General features: G+C 32.7%; 1 protein-coding gene across 2 annotated transcripts in view; it reads right to left on the reverse strand.

Moving 5' to 3' along the window:
- The window catches only part of LOC129939443 (developmental protein eyes absent), a 153,845-nt gene that overhangs the window by 8,308 nt on the left and 120,086 nt on the right, over nt 1-25,451 (reverse strand). For both annotated transcript variants that reach the window (XM_056047460.1, XM_056047459.1), the window contains exon 2: nt 15,412-15,458. In XM_056047460.1, the coding sequence (XP_055903435.1) occupies nt 15,412-15,458 (47 nt within the window). The remainder of the gene's footprint in view (nt 1-15,411; nt 15,459-25,451) is intronic.

Below are 25,451 nucleotides of genomic sequence, written 5' to 3' on the forward strand. Positions count from 1 at the left end.
TACATTTTGCAATGAACAATAATTTGATATCAAAATTCTGCAATACTTTTTTCTCCAATCATTTGATTGCAATAAATTGATTGAAGTCATTTAAGACTTTAAATTCATTCTCGTTTTTTAAATTTTGATTTTAATCTCTTTATGGCTGACATCGAAATTCGGTGTGCCAGATCTATGGGCCACCTTCTTATCGAATCTGTTATTAAAATCAATCTATCACGAAATTCGGTGTGCCAGGTTTATGGGGCACCTTATGATATTTTGTGGTGTAGTGAGATTTCACTTAAGAATTCAAAGCATAAAAGTGAATGCAAAGACTTAAAATGAATGCAAATATTTCAAGTAAAAGTGTAAGGACAAGTCCCAAATGAATTTAATTAATTTATTTTAATCAAACGATTGAAGAAACTATGATTGTAGACTTTTTAAGGTCGAATGATTGGTGATTGCAAAATGTGAAACCCCAATCTCTAGGTGAAATCAATGAGTGAAATCTTTTTGCTGACGTAGAAATTCCCAGTTCACAAAGAAAGCCTTGTACTTCGAATCCAAACCAAAAATACTATCATGTTAACGATCCTAATAAACTAAAGCAGAAACTTAAGGACAATCCAATAATATTAGATGCAAACGTACCATGTTAAGACATGCACACAAACTAAATAAGCAAAATAAATACTTACATCAAAAGCACAAAAACAAAGAAACCAAGATCTGACTGAAGCGCGCGTTGAATGGATAAGTAACGAACTGTTATCCTTGATTAAAGATAAAGACAAATAATTTAGCAAATTGTGTAAGGATCCAAATAATATTTATATGGAGCGACAGTACAAATATCTCAGAAATCAAGAGACAATTCGAACACAACGAACGAAACAAAATTATTTGGGAATTAATTTGAAAAATCTTTAACTATAGTTTATTATATAATAAACTCAAAAAGAATACGGATTGTCCATTGCTGAAAAATTGCTCAGGGAAAGAAAAACTTGGTAAAATCAATGAACTAAACAAATTCTTCTCTAGCATAGGCAAAACATTCATCTCGAAATTTACATCTGAAAATATCGTCTTCCCAACTCAAAGGCAACTAGTTTTGTAATCGAACCGACATCACCTGGTGACATCTAAAATGTCATTTCTGGATTGAAGCCATCAAAAGCTAAGGAATTAATTCAGAAATGCAAAGAAGGGTTGTGTGTTTCGATTACAACATTCATCAACAAATCCTTTAAAGTTGGTTACGTTCCAAGTATGATGAAAATAGGTCGAGTTAACCCTGTCTATAAGAATGGTGATCGAAAAAGTTATTAACAACCAATTACTCAAAACCTATCAAGCACAACACAATATGGTTTCCGGAAAAAATCTGACACAAAAACAGCACTGGTAGACATGATGTCACAACTTCAAAAGAATAAAGACAATCGCAACCTTGCAAGCGCTCTTTTCATAGAGTTGTCAATAGCAATCGACACCGTCAACCCTTAAATCCTGCTACGAACGCTTCTCCCTCTAGGAGTAAGAGGTTTTTCATTTAATTGTCGAAAATCGACAACAGTACATAAGTTTGGACGAATTTAAAATCCATAAGCAACCAGTTGAGATGGGGGTAGGACAAGGAAGTGCACTTACCGAACCTTTTTTGCTTATATATATTTAATATCTTACAAACTTGATTCCAAATGAACGTTCAATATTATTTGCAGATGACATCAGTCTTATGTATTCTGCCCGAACTGCTACTGAACTCGAAGAACAGATGAATAATGATCTTGATAAAATTCAATCTTGGATGAATGCCCAAAAATTATGTTTTAACTCGAAACAAACCAAATATATCGTCTTCAGCAAATCAAATACACCTCTAAGCATTATCTACCAAGGCTAAACTGTGGAACAAGATAGTCAGTTTAAATATCTTGGACGTTGGGTGGACTTATCACTGAACTGGAAATACCACATATCAAAACTTTGGAAAAAAACTTTTCTAGAGGGCGTTTTCGGTCGAATTCGTAGTAACGTACCTGAAGGTCTAAAAACACAAATTTACTTTGCCCTTTTTCATAGTCTTCTGACGTACGGAATCAATGTGTGGGGTACAGCAGTTCACAGCTTGATTCAAAGTTTACAATTAAAAAAAAATGTAGACAGTTTAGGAAAAATGACAGGTACATTTTTGAAAACAATCGAGTTATCATATTTAAAAAATATAAAAAAACTCACGTTAAACGGATTTAAAAAAAAACATAATTGCCCAGTTTTAACTCAATCGAAACAAGCCTTTGAAATGTAGGGCCCAGAATAAATAAATATTTGATCTTTTCTTAGAAATAAATTTTATGAAAATAATTTTAAGCATTACTAAAGTTTTTCGAAATTCGAAATTGCGTGAATCAAAAATTTTAGTTGTTTCTGACAGCAAACAACTTTTTGGAAAATGTCGTTAAATTACTAACAAATCTTTAGATGAAATTTTTAATTATACAACTTAATTGTATAAGCTTTTTGCCTCATATTTTTTTTTTTATAATTAGCAAACACTAAAAGGGCTTTTTATACCTTTAATATGCCAAAGACACAGTGTGAGCATTAGGAAAAGAGGGAAGGGTTGGATAGGAAGTGTCGGTGTTCATTGGTTTTAAATTTCTGAACATTGCAATGACAGGGAAAGATAGAGCGTGGCAAGGCGTTCCGCATTCGTCTAGTACGGCTAAAATATGAATTTCTGTACTTCATAATAGGTATGGCCAAAGTTAGGCTTAAGGGTAAACTGATGGGCATTCCTAGAAGCGCGGGTATCACGGTTAAATTGTTTAAGTGGAGGAATGCAACTGGCTATTTCACAAGAGCATAGTCCGTTAAAATAACGTTAAAAAAGGGTGAGGCAAGAAGTATTGTAAGCGAGTCTATGATGTTTATGTCACCAATCATTTTAAAAGCTCTTTGAATACTGTCCAACAGGCTTTAATAAGTAACTGAGCACCAGCCCAGAGATGAGAGTTATATTCAAGTTTCGGACGTATATAGGTTTTGTAGATTTGAGCCAAATCAGAAGGGGAGAAACATTTTTTGCAACGTCTCAAAAAACCCAGACATCTTGCGGCATTTTTTTCAACATCGCGTATCTAGTCGCTCTACAAAGGTGGTTGCTGATGCACAATCCGAGGATGTCGAGATTATCCGCTTCGTGTCACTCATAGATAGTGGCAAACAGGGTTTATCTCGCTTTAACGATACAAGATAGCGTTGGGTTTTCGAAGCATTAAATTCCACACAATTTTTTATTCTCCATTGTACAATGCTGTGTAGGTCGGAATTACATGAGCTAATAGGAGGGTTGTCAGTCTGGAAACGAATATGAAAAGCTAAGAGTGCTATCATCAGCGAGACAATGTATTAGATTAGCATAGCAGACAGAAGATCGTTTATAAAAATGAGGAAGAGTGTCGGAGACAAAACGGAGCCCTGGGGCACACCAGCATTTATTTTATGAGTTTCAGACTTGAATCCGTCCAAAACAACTTGTATTGATAGGTTCGAAAGAACATTTCTAATCCAACGGAAAAGAGATTCGCCGATACCGAAAGCACTTATTTTCGGTAAAAGAGCAAGATGCCAGACTTTATCAAACCCCTTAGAAATAACAAGTGCAATAATCTTACTTTCTCCAAAACGATGTAGAGACTTGTTCCACTGTTCGGTTAGATGTAGCATGAGATCCTATTGGTGCGAAAGCCGTATTTCCGGTCATTAAGAAGCTTCCGTTCCTCAAGATATTTCTTAACCTAATAATTAATCAGCGTTTCCATGACCTTGGAAAGAAGGGATGTTAGAGCTGTTGGTCGGTTATTTGTGGGACAAGAAGATTCGTTTTTTTTTGTGTGCAAGAATAGGATAGATGGAAAAGCTTTGGATAATAAGATAGATAAATTGATATTAGTTTTGATATGTATTAGCGGATTGCTTCGCACGACCCCATCTGTGGCACTGCACACCTTCCCTTACCTACTTCCAGATTTCTATACCTTCCAGATCGTTTTTGGAAGGATAGGGCATTCCTAGAAGGCTAGTCAAGTACTTTTACACAGATAGATCAAAAACAAGTGCAGAGTGGAGGTGTTTACTCTGAACGACTGAAATTAAGTCTCTCATTATAGTTGTCATTGTCATGATCATTGTAGCCGTGTTCAAGGTTCCGCATAGAAGTTCATTGATATTCATATTGTTATCATTAAACAATTCGATTCTAACATTAATAATAATTTGTTAAGTAAGTGATATAAACATGAGCAAAGGTTATTTCAACGGATTATGGAGAAGAACCGAGTGCAAACAGACCTCAACAACTTTAAACATTTTTATTTCCAGCACGCCTCACTTTTTGTCACTTGTTGATTCCAAAATTCCAAAAATCTCGAAAACATATGACATTTTCAACACACCCCACACACAAAAACCAAAAAGAATCTCATCAAAATGAAACATCTTGTGCACCAAAATTTGCACACAAGACTAAAAATAGAAATCCAAGCATGTGCCTTACACAAAAAATATTGTCTGTCCCAAGTCTACTATTTTCTTGGCTTGACTTGACTTGGCTTGGCTTGGCATACTAAACGATCACAGACACCCAAATGTGTTAGTTTTTTAAGTGTGTGTCTTGAAAATTGTATTCTCAATAAAATGGGCATTTTTAGAAGAACAACAAAAATAAAACACATGTCTTCACTCCAACATAATTTCCATCTGCATAAATGTAAATTATGTATAGAATGTGTAAAATATGAATGATGCCCTTAACGCCCAGCTCTAAAGTACCTACTTATACCAACAAGACTGAACAAAAAAAAATCAAAATCTTTTCCTTCATCCGACTTAACACATTTCAAGTCATGAGAGAAAGGTTAATCGGCTAACGATTATATTTGCCTTATAAGTTTGGCCTCTCATACCAGGGAGGGTTTAACATAGTTTTCGTCTTTTTTCCTATTCTCAAATAAATCAAAAGAATGGATTTAGGTACTAAAGGAGACACTTGCTTTGTCACATTTTCTTAGAAAAAATAAATCCTCATCGACCTCCAACTCCGACTCCGACAAGGACATTTTTTCTTCTATAAGTGGTTTCGTTTGAATATGAGGAAATGAGTCTTGTCTATGAAGCATAAAATAACATCACCCCCATCATAAAGTCACTTTTAGTCTTCATATAAAGGGTGACCATTCATGAGGACAAATTAAGTTCAATAAAACAGATCGTCTATACAAAAGTCATACAACAACACAAAAAAAAGAAGTCTGTTGATTTATATCTCAACATGCCTTCAGCTTGTTCCTCGCTCTTTTCATCCAAGATAACCCAAGTATACCCTGAGATCCAAGACACGGGGCAAACTGTGTAAAATGTGTGGTTAAATTATTATGTGAGATCATGATGTGTGTAGTGAATGTGTTTGGACTGCGGGATTATTTTGGTGTCAAATCAAAACTATGTAAATATTTCTACTTAAGGTCGTTCGTATGATCGAGAATTCAAAACCAAATCCAAACACAACTTTGTAGAGATTTCAAATTTCATGTCTGAAGTATAAAGTATGACCAGGCTCAGAGTGTTTTTGATTTATTTCTATCCAAAGGCGCTATATGCGTCATTTTTAGTCTGTTGTTGTTGTTGTTGGGGGTTTCCCATACGCAACGCACTCACCAGCAATGGGACACTCAATTAAAAGTCGTAAAACTATTAAGTTACAACATAGCTCGAGATGTGTAGTTTTTTTTTTTTTATAATTCTTCATTTGTTTGGATGGATAATTAAGTGATTTGTTTGGAATTCATAAAATATATGAGTGGGATATTTTTTTCTTCTTTTTTTTTTTTGAAAAGTTGGAAGTTGAATGAAGACCAAACAAAAAGTGTAAAGAGATTGGAGGCTGATTTTTGGGTAAATTATGATGTCAATTCAAAAACATTGTTGTGTTTTTTTTTTTTTTGGATTCAGAGGAGAAAGATGATATAGGCTCATTGAAGAGGTGACTATGATAAATATTGAATGTGATTTATTTGTTTTTTTTTTTAACTCTTTTGAATATGTATATTGTATATCTCTTATTTCAAGTTCAAGATTCTGTATAAGAAGAAGATAGTTTGAGGAGACATATGGCACGAGTGGTGTTAGGTGGTGATTGTTGAAGGCTGGTGACATTTTTGTTTTTTGTTGGTATTTGAAGATAATGAGGGAACTTTTGACGGCTTCGTTTTCTTTATTTTCTTAGGGCTAACCTATCTTCCAATTGATTTCTTATAGGTTTTTTTTTTACTGTAAAGCTTGATGCAAGAAATAGTTCCATTGCAAGTGATGTGACTATGTCAGACAACTTATATTAACATAAGAAATGTTTCTTTTAGTTTGTTAATAAGTTATTTATCCCGGTCCTGGTGGCGTCGTATCCATTCTTCTAAGATAACGTGTAGGTTGACAAGGCTTATTTAAACCTCTTACTGATAGTTACTTCGCTAGTACCCGTGGCATGATGGTTAGTGCGTTGTACTGTCATGCAAGGGGTCTTGGGTTCAATCCCTGCCTGTGCCACCTTAATTTAAAAAAAAAAATAATTTTCGCGGGTACTGCCTCTTGCGAGGAATTGACAAATCCTTCAAGAGTAATTCTTGTCATGAAAAAGTGCTTTCTCAAACTAGCCGTTCGGATACGGCATAAAAATTGTAGGTCCCCTCCATTCCTGACAACATTACTCGCACACAGGAATGGTTGAGAGTTGTAAGTCACTAGGCCCTGGTTCACAACGGACTGTTGCGCCACCCCATTTGATTTTTTGATTTTTTGATAGTTACTTCTTTTATAGCTGGAAAGTCTACTTCTACAATAAGTCAATATTTTCTCCTATTCAACATGGGTTGTGAAAAGTAGGCCGTTGACTACAAACCTTTAAGAATTCGTTTTTGATGACTTTTGAGAATTAATATGAAGTTAACACGATATACGCTGTTTTTACCAAAGCTTTTGATAAAATTTGTCACATTATATTTGCTTCAAATGTAAGGCTTTTGGGTTTTCACCAAATTTTTTTTCTATAGTTGAGATCGAATTTACATAGGTCTTTTTCATTGTTCCTTTTTAACACTTGTATTTGTTACATCTGGGGAACCTCAAGGATGTCATCTTAGACCTTTAATAATTTCTTATTTGAAAAGACACTTCTTTGTATATGTTTGTTGATGATATGAAAATATTCAAGATCATTTCTCCGCCCATTGACTTAATCAATCTTCAAAATGATTTAAATCTGTTTTGTTCTTAGTGTGACAATAATTTTCTGGAAAAGTAAAAACATTACCTTCTTCCGAAAAGGATTATCAACAACACCAAGAAATTATCTCCTTCTTAATGGAACTAAACAAATTGTTGAGTTGGTTCCATTTGAGACCTTGTTATGTGATATAGAGAACTTAACTTCAACTTTCACATTGATCAAGGCATTAACAAAGCCAATCAATCCTTCGGCTTTTTAAAACATTGGTATAAGGATGACTTGAAAATCCTTATGTAGCTAAATCTCTTTATATCACTTTCCTAAGACCTATTTTTTTGGGCCCGACTCTCTTAAAGATCAAAAATAACAAGACAAACAGAAAAGACATCTGGCTTAAGTTAGCCCGTAAGTAATAGTTTAAGTTAGAGCTTGTAATATTTCGAAGTTTAAGGTTAAGTTAAAGCTTGTTATTAACAAATAAATAAATAAATACTTCTGGAGTACAATGTTGATATGGATGTGGTTAAAAGACTATGCTTGCAGTAGATCTTTTTTTTTAAATAAGTAAGGGTACTCAAGAAGTGTTTAGCTCACTTTTCTTGGCCAAGTCGTAGTGGAAATATATCGAAAGGAAGAAGGTTTAATTTTTAACTTTGCTTTACTTTCACTTACATATATCCGATTCAAATAACACTACGAAATATTGATTAGTACCTATCTGAAATTCTAAAGAAGCTAAATGTGAATTTAGAGGTTACCGTGACGTGACTAATAGTCTTTTTTCAAGGGTATTGTCCATTACGAGGGTTCGACAAATCCTCCAAGAGTAATTCCTTTCATGAAAAGTCCTTTCTAAAATTAACTCTTTGAAGTCGGAATATAAACTGTTGGTCCCTTTCATCCTCAAATGGTTTACAACTGTAAGTCATTAGGCCCAAATTCTATACAAGCTGTTATGCACCATCTGTAATTAACTATCGTTTTTACAATGTCGAAAATAACACAGTTTCAATAACTTTGTATGTGCGGTTTGAAATCTGCTACCGAAACATTAAAAATAAAGCGAAAAACATTCAGTAAGCAGGCTCTATCGAATGAAAGAGCTTATGTGCGCTTACAAAATTAGGTTGTTTGTGATTCGCTAATTTGCAATCTAAATATTTTCTTCATCAATTTCATGCCTTCTAGAACTTCTTAGAACTATTAACTAAACAAGCCAATCTGTTTTTAATATTCATCAAGTAAAGTACAAACTAGGATAACTGATTCAATACTGTGGCACGTGATACTTGAACTATTCTAACTATTAAGAAGCTTCTCATGAAGATAAACCTGTCACTATATTTCTACTATTTGGCCAAGGTATTTGTGTTCAAATGTTAAGCCTTACGTGTGGTCAACATACAAGGCTCTATCTTACACTGATCCATTTATTTATATTGATTGGTAAAATTTTCTAAATTTGTATTTCCTACAAACTTTATACTTAAATTAACTTAGGTTAAATATTTAATTGTTCTGAATTTTAATGTTGCCCTACAACTTTTCCAACACAACAAATTTGTGTAATATTCCTATTTTATAAAGCGTTAGACACTCTCCTCCATCTGACACCCCTAGACATCTTCAGTAAACAAGTGGCAGCGAGTACAGCGATAAGACTCGACGCCTCATTTCAATGGACCAACAACAATGTAGAAAACTCCATCATTTTGAACCCCTTTGGTTTTCTACCAAAGTACATAGACTACACTATTCCTAAACCCCTATTTGGAAAAAAACTTCCAGGTATCCATTCCATCCAGAGATGAATGGGAAAACAAAAAACTCCTCGATGACAAATGCATCCATTTTTATACAGATGGATCCAAGACAGAAAAGCTTAATCTAAGCATCTCATTCCGCCTCCTTAATCATTGTAGCGTCTTCCAAGCGGAAATTTTAGCGATCAAAGAAGTTCTCTCCTGGCTAAGAGAAAACGTGATATCAACTTCTGATATACGCATCTTCTCTGACAGTCAGGCTGCTATTAAATCTATTGATAGTGTGTCAACCAAATCTCAAACGGCCCTCGATTGTCGATCGTCTCTTATGGAGATGGCGCAGCAATTTAACATTCAGCTCTGTTGGGTGCCGGTCCACAAAGACGTCACGGAAAATTGTAGAGCTGATGAACTCGTTAAAAATGGAACCGTCATACCTTTTGCACCTGAAAGGGAGAAGATAGGTATACCGATAGCTACATGTAAACTTCTGCTAAGAGAAACAGCTTTTGCGATAGCAAACTCTAGGTGGCACAATTTGCCAACATGCGCAGCCACAAAAGTCATATGGCCTTCACTGGACCTTAAGCGCTCTAAAGACTTGTTATCTCAAAGGAGGCTTCATATTAGCTCCCTAATAGGTGTCCTTCCGAGACACTGTCTTATAGGCCGGCACGCAATACGACTTGTTGTAGCCTCAAATGACTTCTGTAATAGCTGTATGGACGAAGATGAAGAGGAAACAATGTCCCACCTCCTCTGCACTTGCCCTGCTCTTTCACTCAGACGCAAACTTCTAAACTAGCTAAAAAGGATATCAAATATCTTTTTCGCTTTATAAAAAGCTCAAAATGGTTCGACTATTGGGTAGTAATTCTCTAGATTCATGTGGTATCACAATGTGCCTTTCTTTTGGCCTAACCTAACCTAACCTAATTTTTATATTTTTTCGAAGTTTTACAAAATATTCATACAATTTTTTTGTGTGTGTCAATATCTTTCTGTTGTCCTAATGCCTAAGTCGTAAAATATTTGTTATCATTTTTGTGTTGTTTTTGTAGGTTTTGTTAAAAAAGTTGTCAATTGGACGTTTCTAAAAAAATAGCTAAAACCAATAACTATAATTTGCGTATGATAAAATACAATTGATTTCTATATCTTTTCTTGTTCCCGAGATTTTCAACCGAAAACCAATTTTTACCAATTTCAGTAACATTTTCTGAAATTTTGTATTACTTATAATTAAAATAAAGAAAATGATAATTATGTAATTCTAAAATCAAGTGGAACATCAGTTTTACCAATTTCCACTTTCACTTCGATATTTGTAAAAATGTTCCCTGATGTCAAAAACGATATTTTTGGTGCATACAATTATTTTGGAACTAATATCAGCTTTTGTTGGCAGAATGTTAGAGGTGACGAATATTTGTACAGCTTTTTTGATTTAGTTGAATTTCTGAAGTACGTACAGTGTTCCAAAAAAGTTATGGTACAGAAAACATTTTAAGCTACAAAGCTTTTAATATCTAACAATAACTAAAAGTTTCACAAATTTTTAACTTAATTTAGCAGATAAACATTTGTTCCTAATCTCAATAACAAGAACGGAAATATTTTGCCATAAATAAATACGTTAAACTCTTGAATTCTCTCCACAAAAGTCATAATACACTTTGCAACTCTTTTATTTTTTTAAGTAACCGTGCAACTGCAAATGGTGCAACGGAGCAATGGTTTGAGCTGAAACTTTTAAATTTTCTGTGTAATTTTTGGTAAAAAAGTGTCAAGAAAATGGGAGGAAAGGAGCTTACACTAGAAGAAAGTCGCTTGGTTATTTATCTTAATCAAAATCAAAACAAATCGTACTCCGAAATATCAAAAATTATTTCTAGAAGCCGTTTCAACGTTCAAAACGTTAAAAAGCGCTTTAAACTCATTTCCCGGGACAAGACAAAAATCCAGCACTTGGAAGCCAAAGATCGGTTTATAAGTGCAAGTAAAATAAGTGGAGAGCTTGAAAAGTACAATAATTAAATAGTTCATCCTGAAACTTTGCGACGCACTAACGTTGAAGTCGGATTTAACTCTCGTTCACTTAGTAGGAATCTGTTAATCAGTGAGGTTAATAGAAAAAAGAGGATTGCGTTTGCAAAACAGTACGTAAATGAGACTCCGGACTTTAAGCGCAAGGTAATTTTTTCAGACGAATCCAAGTACAACGTATTTGGCTCGGTTGGTCGCGTTAAAGCATGGCGAATGCGAGAAGAAGTTTTAAGGGCTGTAGGGCTGCATTTGGGGTCGGAAATCATGTCTTAATAGAAAATACCATTAACCACCATGTCAACCTTAATATTCTCAAAGAGAATTTTGAGGGAAAGTGCGAGAAAACAGTTTCTTTAAAATAATTACTACTTTCAACAAGAATTGACCCAGAACACACTGCCCAAAAAGTGCGTTTATGGAATATTTAAAACATTCCCCACCTATTAGCAACCTCTCCCCAAAGCCCGGACTTGAACCCCGTTAAGCATTTGTGGTATGTTCTCAAAAAAAAAAATACAAAGTAATGTCATTCGTAACAAGACGCAGTTAAAATAAGTTTTAATCAAGGAATGGCAGAATATTGGACAAACTTGCACTGAAAATTTAGTTTATTTAATGCTTTACAACATAATACTAAAATGGCAACTTTCAATCACAAAAACAATGTCCTAAGATGTTTTTTTTCAATTTTGTTTACAGGTGTACACTGACTTTTGTGGAAGAAAATTCATGTTCTTGACCTATTTTTTTTTTATTTTTTGTTCCAATCATGGTTCATTTTCTTGTTGTTAAAATTCATGCGATTAAAAATTAGTTGTTATAAAATAACAAATTTTGAAATTTCACTTTTTTGTGGAATATTTTAAGCATTATGACTAAATATTTATGCTGTACCATGACATTTGTGGAACACTGTATATTGCAATTTTGAGCACGGCACAGTGTATAATATAAAATTTAATTAAAGTCGCTAGTGTAATTATTAGCTGAAGAGATTTTTGGGGTCAACTTGATTTTTCACTTTTTTTTAAAGTCTTTTCAGCATTAATGCTCCAACGTTCTCACACCATGATCTCATATTCCTTACATTTGATTTCGAAACTATCTATAGACCTAATAACCGTTTATCTTTTAAACGAGATTTTAAAAATATAAATAAAACCTCTCTCGAACTTGACATTCGTTCCATACCATGGGAAAATATTTACTTATTGTCGTCACCAAACGACCAAGTTGAGTTCTTAAACACAAACATTTTATATTTGTATAACACCCATGTCCCACTAAAACAAATTAAAACTCGTAATGTTTCAAAACCGTGGTTCACAAACATAATTAAAGATCTTATTAATCAACGTGACCAAGCATATAGGCGATGGGTTCGTACCCGGGTTATTGAATTTCAGGAAGTCTATAAAGCATTGCGTAATAGAGTGGTCTTAGAGATAAGAACAGCAAAAAAACATCATTTTGCAAGTCACCTCCAAACTAAAACCGATGGTAAGAAGCTTTGGAAAAATTTACGTGAGCTTGGACTTGGGAAACAAAAACCTCAATCTCAACCTATTATTGACAGTGATGAATTAAATCAAAAATTCCTAAATCCTCTTTCTATCCCACTATTGGTTGATAATGAGTTTCCAGCTGTTTCCCCTTCACGCTCATCATTCTGTTTTTCTGGTATAAGCGATCTTGATGTTTTGGAATGCATTCTTTCAGTGAAATCAAATGCAGTCGGAGTTGATGAAATTAATCCCATGTTTCTTAAGGCCATAATGCCATATCTGCTGCCTTTCGTTACACACATCCTCAACAGTGTTCTTACCACCGGTATCTTTCCAAGTCAATGGAAATTGGCCAAAATTATACCCATTCCTAAAAATGCAGTATGTAATGATTTCAGACCGATCTCTATTCTCCCCTTCCTTTCAAAAGTTTGCGAAAGAGTAATGCAAAAACAATTAAACGAGTATATTATGAGGAATAAACTGTTAGTTGACATTTAGTCGGGATTTCGACCCAAACACAGTTGCACTACTGCGCTTATGAAAGTGGTCGAGGATATCAGGAAAAGTCTTGACGACAACGATGTTACCTTTTTGGTCCTTCTAGACTTTTCGAAAGCCTTTGACATGGTCAATCATTCTCTTCTTCTAAGAAAACTACAGTTCTCCTTCAATCTGTCTTCTGATGCAATCAAACTAATTGCATCCTACTTAGGTGGCAGAATGCAAGCTGTGTATCTTGCTGGTAATTATTCAAGTTTCCTTCCTGTTTCCCGAGGTGTTCCCCAAGGATCCATACTGGCACCACTCCTCTTCTCCCTATATATAAATGAAATCGCGTCCATCATTTCACAATCATCTAGGCACTTTTATGCCGATGACATCCAAATATACAAAAGCTGTTCACTCGGCCTAATTGAGAATTGCGTATTCACAATTAATGAGGAGCTTGGTTTGATTTTTGGTTGGTCAAATAGCAACGGCTTAGGTCTCAATCCCAATAAATGCAAATGTTTGGTAATTTCGAAAAAACCCTTGGATTTAACCTACTTCCCACCAATTACATTAAACAACATTGCACTAGAATTCGTAAGCACAGCTAAGAATTTAGGAATGATCTTTAACCGAACGCTAACATGGAACAATCATATTTACTCTATTGTCGGGAAAACTTATGGAGTTCTCCGCACTCTTTGGACTTTCCAACAATACACCCCAATAAATACACGATTTATGCTGGCAAAAACCCTAATAATACCGGTACTTACTCAGGGTTGTGAAATTTTCCTAAACTGTGATTCGTTTTGTAAACAAAAACTAAAAGTCGCTTTCAATAGCACCATTCGTTATATCTACGGACTTAGAAAATATGATCATGGTTCGCACTTGAGTATGAGCCTTCTTGATATGTCATTTGAAAATTTCCTTCAATTTCGAACCCTTAAAATGCTTTATAATATAATTCAATCACGCGAACCAAATTATCTTTTCGAGATTCTTCGCTTCGCGGAATCAAACCGTGCGATCTATTTAATACTCCCTAGATTCAACTGCCTGACATCTGAACGACAATTCTTCATCGCCGCCATCCGACTCTGGAACTCACTCCCATCTTCTCTGAGAAAAATAAGTAGCATCAATCATTTTCACAACGAACTAATGGAATTTTTAAAACAACAAAGCAACTAACTTAACCTTTTATAGTCTATCTTTTTTTTTTCTATCTCTTTCTTTCTAAGCTTCAATTTCCTTATCTATTTCTCGCCATCTAGGTTTACATATATTTATTATTAATATTATATTATTCTTTTCCATAATAAATTACTAAACATGTACAATCATTTTTTTTATATTCCATGTATTATATTATTCACAAACTTGCACTATTTTATAAGATTTATCTTACTGTGTTAGTATATAAAAATACGTAATAAATGAAATGAAATGAAATGAAAATTTTTTTTATTTTACTATCAGATATCTCTGTCCGTTCTTTAGATATGGCCTACAAAAATAACATCTTCATAAAAACCTGTTATTTAGTTTTTAGGGACATTAAAATATTGAATTTTTACAACATTTTTAATTCCACAAATTGTTTCTTTAAGATTCTATGGAAACTAACAATTTATAAAGGTTTTCGTAAAACATATGCAATATAAAAAATAATTGAACTGAACATTGAAGATATGAATTGTATATTTGAAAATCATTAACTTACTTATGAATTTAAATAATCTTAAAAATCCCTACATAACTGTTTTTTTCTAATATTACAAAGCTGATATCCTTTAAACCTGAAGTGATACAGTGGCTTTGAAGAGAGTCTCCAATTAAGCCAGTTTTTTTTTAAACTTATCACAACAATTTATGACTGTATTTGATGAAAATCAGAAGCACCATGTATCTTTCTCAAACAGAAAGAAAACCAATAAAATGTTTAACTGCAGAACTACCTAATTAGTAATTGATTAGAAATCAATTACTTTATTTGTTTTAACTTGAAATTTGAAAACCAGAAATGGTTTTATTTTTAGATTTATTTTGCTGAGATATGTCCCTAGATTGTTTGCTTTTTAAAAAACAGTGAATATTTCTTTCTTAAGACTTAATAAGAAACTTAGGGGTCAAATGCTTTCCATCTTTTTTCATATCATTACCGAAAGTGTCAAATGAAATTTTAATGCAAACAGTTTTGTCTAATACCCTTGAGTCAAAAATACATATGTAAATAGCACCCAACGTGGATTTTCAAGTTTAATTTGCCAAACATAATCATTTCTCACATTTAAGTACAAAAATATCTAATTTCTATTTTAATTACCTGCTTCTGTCATTAGAATCCGAATGTTCTGTCTTGGGACGTTTAACCTGCAAAAGAAAAAAAAAAGTTAATACAATTTCAAAAAGTCTTATGCATTTGATATAATCAAAATCACGCTCCAAAAACATGACAAACAATAATAACTTTTAAAAGAAGGAAAGAAAAGTCACATAACAGTGTTGCCTTCGAAGTCGAGTCTTTTTTCGAAATCATTAAATTTCAGCATAAAATGAAACAAGTAGGCAAATCCCATAATTATCATTCACATCGTCGTTGCAGACAAACATAAGTAGCATGTTGTAAAAATAAAACAGACAACAAACCTTTAAAAATGAGGGACATAATTTTGGAATCATATTTCAATATAAATTAAAAACCCAATTCCCAGACTCAGGCAGACACTCGTAATTTTTATGTTTTGATATAAAATGCATTTATAATAATAATTATTGAAATGTGCTTATTAATCAGGAAGAGAGGGCGGCGTCTGATGCACACTCTAATTATAAAAAAAAGCTTGTTTCATCATCATCGCATTTGTTGACAGAAAAAAAAAGTCGTGTGAAAAATTAATTTTTATAATGAATTGCAATTTTATTGATTCCACGATGAATGTGATATTGGAGCTCCACCATAACAAACAATAAAATGTTGTTTATTATTTTTTTAAAGCCTTTTTCGATGACTTTACACATATTTTAATGACTAAGCTCTAAAACCCATCAAAATAATTTCCTATATGTAAATAAATTTAATGTTTATACAGAAAATTCGAGTGTTCTCAAAAAGTGCATTCAGAATGTAAACATTTAATTAATTTTGTTTGTTTTTATTAAAACAATACGAACTCGTGTGTGGCTTTATTTTTTGTTTTAATTTTAATTATTTTAATAGTATACGATTTTATAGTCAATGTTTACACAAGTTATATCGATTTTAAAGATTCTGTAGTAAATTTACATAAAATATACATATTTAATAGAATTCGGATAAACATATGGATGGTGTTTTGTTTTCCTTTTGTTGGTTACAGGAAAAAGGTAATAAGATCACGATATCATCGCGTCGTATCGTCATTGTGTTTTTATTTGTTGTTAACAAGTCATGTAGATAGTTTTCTTTTTTATTTAGATATGGATTCCTTAAAGAAATAAATAAAACAAGTGTTAATTTGTGTTTTTTACATGGACATTTGATAGTGGAGCATGTTTTGAGCGAGTAAACATAAATTTAAGAATAAATTAAACAAAATACATGACGCCATAGAATAATTTATAGTTCTAGACAAATCATTCCATGTACCATAAGTTTTTCACAACAAAGTTCAAATATAAAGGAAAGAATTGTTGTTTTTATTCCCAAAAGAAATGAAAAACAATGTTTAACGGTCAAAACAATTTACAGAAATTGTTCTACAAAATTACGCTTTTTCTGTCACAAAAAATAACGATATTTTTTTTTAATTTTAAGATTTTCTGAATTCGAATTTCACCTTTAAAATTTTCGATTACATCAGTTTCTTAAAATATGCACTTTTAAAAAGTTCAAAATACAGCCACAAACGGGAGTTTTAAGCTTCAACGCAACATATTTTTCAGCAATAAATTGTTAGATGATTTTTCAAAGTACACATTTAAGTAGCTTACTTAGTTTCCGGAAATTCACATAAGTTATGAGGTTTATGTGGCTTTAAATGAGTTTTTAGCAAACCTTGAATTTAATGCTTTCATGGTTTTGAACATTTTTGTTTGAATTAGTTTTTAGTGTTGCTACTGCTTTCGGAATCTACGCTTTGATCATAACTTCTGCTCCTTCAAAAACTTTTTCCTGATTGTTTTCAAATTTTTTAATATATTCCAGAAACTGGTTTATAAGAATTGTTTAAACGACAGATTCGTTACATTACTTCCTATCGGTTTTACCTATTTGTGTTGAAAGCCGTAAAAGCATAAGTAGTAAGACGTTTCTTTGAAATTATTTTGAGACACGTGAAATCTAACAACTTAGGAGGATTTTTCGAAAATTGTATGAAATACTTCAAATATTTCAACTGAATATTAAAGAAAGGGAATATTGGTTTTGAAAACCATCAATAACTGTTTGTGCAAGAAAATACTTCATGAATTAAGATAGCTTCTAAAAGCCTTACACATACACACAGTACTGTGCAAAACATTTAAAACTAGAACCTTCAAAGTTTTTCACTTAAAAAATTGTTTAGAAAATCAAGCAGCAAAATTACTTAATAGTTGGTAAAATTGCTGTGTTCAAAATTTGCAATTCAGATCTCACAACTAAATTTCAAACTAGTTTCTTACTTTAAGTCAAGGAAATGTTAATATTTAACTGGGTATCCTTAATTTTTTTTATAACGGCTTCTGGGCATCGAAGGTATAAGGTTATTAATAAGCGTTTTTGAAATGTCATTCCACTGTTTCTGAATTCCGTTTTGTACTTAAAAGTGTTGCTTCCAATTCTTCTCTTCACAATTTTCCAGAGGTTCTCTATTGTGTTTAGGTCTGGCCATAGTAAAATCTCAATGTTTTTTTCTGTAATGCACTTTGGGTCGCACTTCGAATTATGTTTGAGATCATTGTCGTGTTGGAACGTCCATTTCCCAAAGGGCCAGCATAGTATTGCAAAAGATGTTTACACAGTCTTCAGACTTTATAATGCCCTCCACTTGTCGAATTGGTTCGATTCCTTGGCCGGAAAAGTAGCCCAAGACTAAGAAATTGAACCACCTTCATGTTTAACTGCCCATTTAGTGTATTTTGGAATTAGCCTCTCACCTCTTGGCCTCCTGACATGTTACTTTCTACTCGATCCGTGCATATTGAACTTTGATTCGTCAGAACGCAAGACCGTTTCCCATTTTTGGGAACTTCAATTGAGATTAGTTTTTGAAAAAGCCGAAGAAGCTTTCACATTTTTTTAAATAAATTACTCTTTTTATTTATTTATATTCTGTAAACCACGCAATCTGGCCATCATCATCAGTGCGCGGCGTCTGATAGTTGATGGGTCAATGGGTAGCCTAAGTTTAACTTTACACGTATAAAGTTCCCAACTTTAATTTAATTTTAAATTCCATAAACAAATTTTTCACTACAAATTGTTAAAGGAATCTGTGACAATTTTCAAAAAATCCCTTGTTTAGAAAATCAGAAATTTTAACAATTGATAAGACAAAATTTTGACAATTGTAAAACAAAATTTAGAAAACTGTCGCCTGACGCACTTTTGATTTTTTTTTGTGAATTGCAATCTCAAAATAAATCAGATTAAATGTTATCAAGATGAGACGAAAAGAGGAATGGCCACTTGTTGAAATCATTTTTGTTTTTGTAAAAGCAGGGCATTATTTGTAGAATTTGCCTGTGGATCAGTGCTTCAAGACACATAAAAAAGTCAAACAACTTTTTTATATACTCGTACTAATGTTCGTTTTTTTTATAGGCGGTGATAGTTGCAAATGTTTTGCACAGTACTGTATATGTGTTTAACTCTAATTTTAAAAAGATGTATCTCAAAACCCTTACTTGATAAAATAATTTTGAAGTCGGATTTAAATTAAATCTATCAAAACCAAAGTGCGATTTGATTGCGAAGATTTTGTCGTATCAGTGTCATTGAGCAAGTCGTGAATAAGTTACGGAAGCTTATGAGCAATTTTTCGTGAAAGGTGGAGATTCAATGATTTCAAATGATAGATGATTGAAAAATTTCAGGTCAAAATTCAAAGTAAATTCAATGATTGCATTCTTTTACAACCCTGCCCTAACGCTCTGGGTAAATGTCAAGGTACCTAGATAAGGTCCTGACGGTTAAGTGTTTTTCTTTATATTAAGAATTAAAAACGAATCAAATTTGATTTATGTACATATCTTGTTGATGGTTTCTATGTTTCTATAGCGGCTTGAAATTAAATGTTTTTAAAAGTTTCGTTTTCATAAGTAGGGTTAAAAATATAAAAATGAAAGTTTATTCAAAGTAGTTTTGAGGGGAATCTGTGATAATTTAAAAAAAAAATCACTTGTCTAGAAAGTCTAAAATCTTGACGATTGTCAAGACAGAGTTTAGAAAATTGTTACCTGTTGCACTTTTCAATGTTTATGGAATAGCGCTTGGTAAGCTTCGAATAGGTCATCTAATTTGTGAATCGCAAGCCTTCTTCTATGAAATGTAATCCCAGATCAACTTTAACCGATATCTTCTTCAGAATATCAAATATTATGTATTTGGGAACTAATTGTTTCAATTTTGAATTTATCGTGCCCTTGGTAAATATCTACTACCTCTGAGATGCCAATTTAAAAGCAATCACGCTTAATTTGAGATTCATTTTCGATCGAAAGTTACTCGAATTCAAGAAGAATTTATTTTGAGATTCGATCGATTTGAAATTTTGCTGATTCAATCGAAAGTTAATTAAAAAATAAAAAACTAAGTTAACTTTGCCTTCCGATGATTCGAATCAAATGTCATTTTTGTGTGGTTCAGGTATTTTCTGGTTTTAACAATTAATATACGATAGCTAAACGGAACTGGTTATATTGGCGAGTTTTTTATTGTTATTTTATAAAGGGCACAGTCTCATTCTAATTGGAGCAATAGGGAGCAAAAACAAGTCCTGATAAGGTTGATGGAGGAGAATCCGGAGGTAGCAAAGGGTTTTTCTGTAAACCGTGTCCATGCTGACTGGTTTTGAAGAGATTCTGCCGTGAAGCTCAATAGCCATGGGCCTCCATCTAAAGACGGTGCTATTTCTACTGTTTACTTTCTCCAAAATAAGAAAAACTACACCGATTTGAAGTTTATAAACTTTGATTGTTTTCATTTTAATTAAAAATGACATAACATTTTAATCGATATAAACACAACATGGAAATTTAAACCAAAATGGTTACGCTAGTTGAAAAAATGTTTAATTTCATGTCTTGAATGTTTTTCTTTAAAACTTTATTAACATCACTTCATTCTTCAATTCAGAATTTTTAAATTTATGACAAACTCTGAGTTAAAAATAAGATTCTTCGAAAAATAAAAATTAAGTTTTGTCACACTAAATCAAATCAAAATGTCAAATCATTTAAAACAGCTGATCTCCAAAATGAGGTTAATATTGTGTTCATTTTCTGCAATGAATGTTTTTCGTTCGAATCTCAAAATAAGCTTGAATGTAACTAAAACCATGATCAGAATCTTATAATATTGTCAGATAAGCCAGTGCTCTGACATTTCAATGAAAAATTGTCTCTTCACGGTTTCTTCCAGAGACTTACAATATTGTATTGTCGGATGGTTAGCTAATTCGATTTAGCAACCGTAATGATGGTTTCTTAGTTATGAAAGTTAAGAAGTTATATTGTTAAAATTTTTAGCCGAAATGACATCGGATAATTTCATACATTTTCTGACTAATGTTGAAAATGTCAATAGTGTCACACAAAATTATAAGCTTAAACGATTCTTCGAGACATTTTGATTAATTTTATATTTATTGGTTTATTGCTCGCAATAGTAATACATCACTTAAAGCTGCGAAAAAATGGAGAAAACATGGCCCAACTAAATTGACAACAGTAAAACTTATAGTTTGTAGGTAAATTAGTACGCAGTAAACTATTGCTTCTAAACAGTTTTCAATTGACTAGGAAATTGTAGTATCGAAAAGGCTTAAAAACATATAAAATATGGAAAACATAATTTTGTTTTTTTCGGCAAATAAAAAAAATTGCTAAGCAAGAAACTTTTACAAATCGACCTTAAACCTGATTTGTTTATGTTAGTTTCCTGAATTAATTTCAAATTAATAAAATATCAACACACAAAAATATACAAAACATGAAACGACTAAATTTGTGTGTCACCGCTTTTTGATCAGTAAATGATCTCGAAAGTCATTAAGAACTTACGATTAAACTTTGTTAAAATTTCAAAATATAGCGAAAAAGATGCAAAATGCAACGAGTGTCACTCAAAAATGTCGTTGTATACAACATATGAATGTAAGCGTCAAAAGTAACACAGCACTTACATTTATGTTAATTAGCTGTTATTGTTGTGGCAGTATCAATGATGTTATGTAATACTTTCTCTTGAATTAAAAAAAAGCTGAATTAAGTTATTGAATTCAATAATTTTGTGCATATTTACAGAAATTCAGAATAAAGTAATAAGTACTTCTATGTTCACAAGTCTTTTTTGAGGCGACTATTTTTAACGACTTAAACTCGTAGTTGCAGTCGTACATCGTTGCCACCTTAAAGTTTGAAAGAAATATAAAAGCGAAACAGAATTTTTAACACCTAAAAGGAAGTAATTGTGGTCGGTTCGATTTGTCGATTTAAAATTTTTCGGTTTTGACTTTTTTTTGAAGTATAATTACTGAATGACAAACACGATTCAGCTTCGGCTTCGTCTGCGTTACGGTGGGCCTGCTTCGAGGTTGCTTTGAATGGTATTTCTGTTATTACATCCATCCAAAGAGCAAATATTTTGTTTGTTGACATTTTTTGACTGCTGTTGAGCTGTCAGACAAAGCAAATGTTCAGAAAATTAAACTAGAGCTTCGGTTTGTAGTCACATTACGTAATATTACGTTACGATTGTCAAACGAAAAGTGAGGTCGAAGCTCCATTGTAATAGCGAGCATAGAGTTCTTATGGCTGAACTCGTAAACGTCGGGCGAAGCCGAAGCTGAAGCGTGTTTGTGATTCAGCCATAAAGTTTACCAGAATTTTGATCAAAGGTTTTTAGGGATATGTCTTTATGTGCGTGTGTACGTCCTTTCGTATACTTTCGGGATTCGTATTGCCGTCAACCAAATCTGAAGAATCAGTAGAGATATCAACTACAAAATAGTTTGTTTTACAGACAATAGGATCAGAATATGCAGAAATAACTTTTAAAATAAGTCAAGGTGTGGTTTTCTAACTTAAGCTATTTAAAAAAATTGTTAAAAATTTGGTCTACCCCTAAATACTTCTCGAGCAAAAAACGCAAGCGCATTCAGTTCAAATTGTGACGAAATACCAAATTTGTATAAACCCTAAAAAATCAACTAACTGTTTTATTGTGAATACAAAAAATGCAAAAATTATTTGCCCCCTCGAAAATTTTGAGAGCAAATAAATTATATTAACTCCAAAATAATTTAAAAGATTGAAAAGTAACGTTTTTCAAATAATTCAAAGTGAGTGTTTTAATAACTTAAACAATATTCCCAAAAAATGGCAAAGATTGATTTTAAACTTCAATTTCTTGGAAACTATAAAAAATGTTGGTTTCTAACTAATTTTATTTTATAAAAAGCATTGTTTAAAAAAGTTCAAAAGATATTTTAATGAAATTTGTTTCAGTATATGCAAAATGTTGTTTAATTATTATTTTTAGAAAAATTACAAAAATTACAAAACTTTTTTCCATCTGCCACAAATTGCTGTTATCTATATTTTGTAAGACTTTCTGAAGTATCAAATTGACAAAAGCTCAAGAATGTTAAGTTATCAATGTGGGTCGCATCCCAGCTTTGTTTTAGAGTAGTAAATGTAAGGGAGATGTGTCCAATTTGAACTCCGTCTAGGTGCTTTATTTGGTTTCTTAATTATTTGTTTTCCTTAACTATTTGCCTAACATAACCACATTCTTCTTTAAATGATCAAACATACACTAAAAAAAAAGAATCTTTCACTCTTTGATCGAAAAAAGTGAGAAGAAGAACTTAAAATTTATTGCACAATTTCAAATGACAGCAGCGTCACGATACAACACTATGTCAATCGTTGTAGTTTCCCTCCTTTCCCCCTTCCAATCTATAACCAATCTCATCCTCTGAGGACAATTTTCTGGATACCCTTCACATCCCATATAATATCAAAATGCTGGAATAAAGATAAGATCAATAAAACGGGTAAGATGCCAGCCAGCCAGTCAGTTAGCCAAGTGACTTGAGTTCAGATCTTAAACGCTTAAGCGCAACGCAGCAGTGAAAAATGTTGCTGCTTATTGAAATTAGTTACTTTGCTGCATGTGAGCTGCGCGCAAGCGCACACACAAGTCGAAGATCTTTCTTATTTTTATAGCATTTTTGGTAAGATTTTCCCTTCCCCTCTCTCCCCAATATTAACTTGGTTCAATATTCTGTATTTCTCTATGTCTCTACATTCTTTATTTATAAGGTAGTTCCCGTTGATCACTTGTAGAGGGTGACACTTTATTGTGTCGTTTTCTTTCTTTGTATTAAAAAAAAAATAGTTGAACACAAAGATTATCGATAAGTTCTTTTTTTTTCTTCATTGATTTTCTGTTGTTGTGGGTTTGAGTTTTTTTTTAAAGAGAAAAATAATAATAATTACCTTGGAGATGGGAGATCTATGGAATGATCAATTTATTGGAAATTTATTGGATTCTTGTCATTGTTGGTGTTTATATATAATAAGTCTTTTTTTTAATCGGGACTTTTAGTATCAAGATCAATATATCGTCTTTAGCAAAGCCCCCACAACCATCGCCGCCGGGTGAGGTGATAAATTCCAATTTGACACAATTTTGAAAAAAGAATTCTACAGATTTATCATAAAAATGAAATGAAGATAATAATTCTTCCAATTACAAATTTTGAAATATTCAAAAGAACCTTCCAACTTTTCAAAAATTAAATAAGTATTAATAATGAAATAACCAGGGGATAGAATTTTAAGTTGGCAACACTATTTCAACTGACAACCATTTTGACAGCTGTCAAGTGATTTATTTTTTAGTTTGGTTTGACATTTCAGCTGATTGTGCAAATTTATTTTAAGAATTATATGATTCTGCTCGAAATTAGTATCTCAAGTTTAGTGATCAAGCTCACTGCCGTATTTGAATTATGACAATCCTCAAGTGTACGTTAAGACACCGTTCCATCCTCAAAAACTTATTGTTTAGTGTGCTTTATGGATCAGTGGAATAATTGCTCTGTACTTCTTTAAAAATGATGCTAGACAGTGAGTGTTTGAGTCAAGGATGACAGATATAGAGTCCAATTAAACAAGCATGATGTGCAGGAACCGTGGTTTGAGCATTTCACACAGTTCGTGTCACAATTGATTTATTGAATGAAACGTTTGGTAAAGGCATAGTTTAACGTTACTGATTCGTGAGTTGGCCTTGAAGATCGTGTCATTTAACGACGTTTGACTACTTTTTGTGGAGATATACGAGTTCATATATTTTGAAGTTGCTAGTCTACGCAACCGGCAAGACAATTGATGACAGCGTTATTAAAGATGTTGGAAAAATTCAACAAAAATTAAACTACGTCCAAACTAGCTGTGACGGTCATAGGCTAGAAATCATTTTTAAATAATTAGTATGCCAGAAGATTATCATTGAATAAACTTGAACTAAAACAACTTTAAAAAAATCATCTTTCTCTTATTTTGTGATTTTGAATCTGGCAATACTTTTTTATCTTTTTGACAGCTGTCAGTTGATTTGTGATTAGTTTAATAAATAGAACTACTCCTGCAAATCATGCCAATTTATAATATTTCGGTTAGCGCTACACAACAAAAAAGTACATTTCTTGGAGGAAACTATCAGTGAGCCCATTATCTTGCATTGTGGGCCTATGGCGTGTTCTCGAATTTAACACCGGAGGACTGTTTTTAGTGGGGTTATGTGAAGTCACTTGTCTACGTAGGTAATCCTAAGACGATTGACGCCGTTGAAGAGAATATTTGGTGCGTTATTGTGCCTCTAGAATGGATGTTATTTAGATCAGCTGGGGAACCCTTATTTGTATAAAAGTTCTGTACCTCTAAAAAAACACTCGATATGAACCAATTTACCACCCACCAAAAATAGATGAGGTACTACAAAAATTGAAAAGATATCAAGATTTGCAATAAATTTTAAAAATTAATATTTTGTTCTCTAAAAAAATAAGTAACGATACATTTTTGCAGTGATATTGCCGGGGGGAGGGGGGGTATTTGTGAGGTGCTTTGTTTTAGGTTTGATTTTCTTAAAGGGTCTTACAGTGCATAAAT

This window comes from Eupeodes corollae, chromosome 1 (assembly GCF_945859685.1).
Source record: "Eupeodes corollae chromosome 1, idEupCoro1.1, whole genome shotgun sequence".
NCBI classification, from domain to species: domain Eukaryota; kingdom Metazoa; phylum Arthropoda; class Insecta; order Diptera; family Syrphidae; genus Eupeodes; species Eupeodes corollae.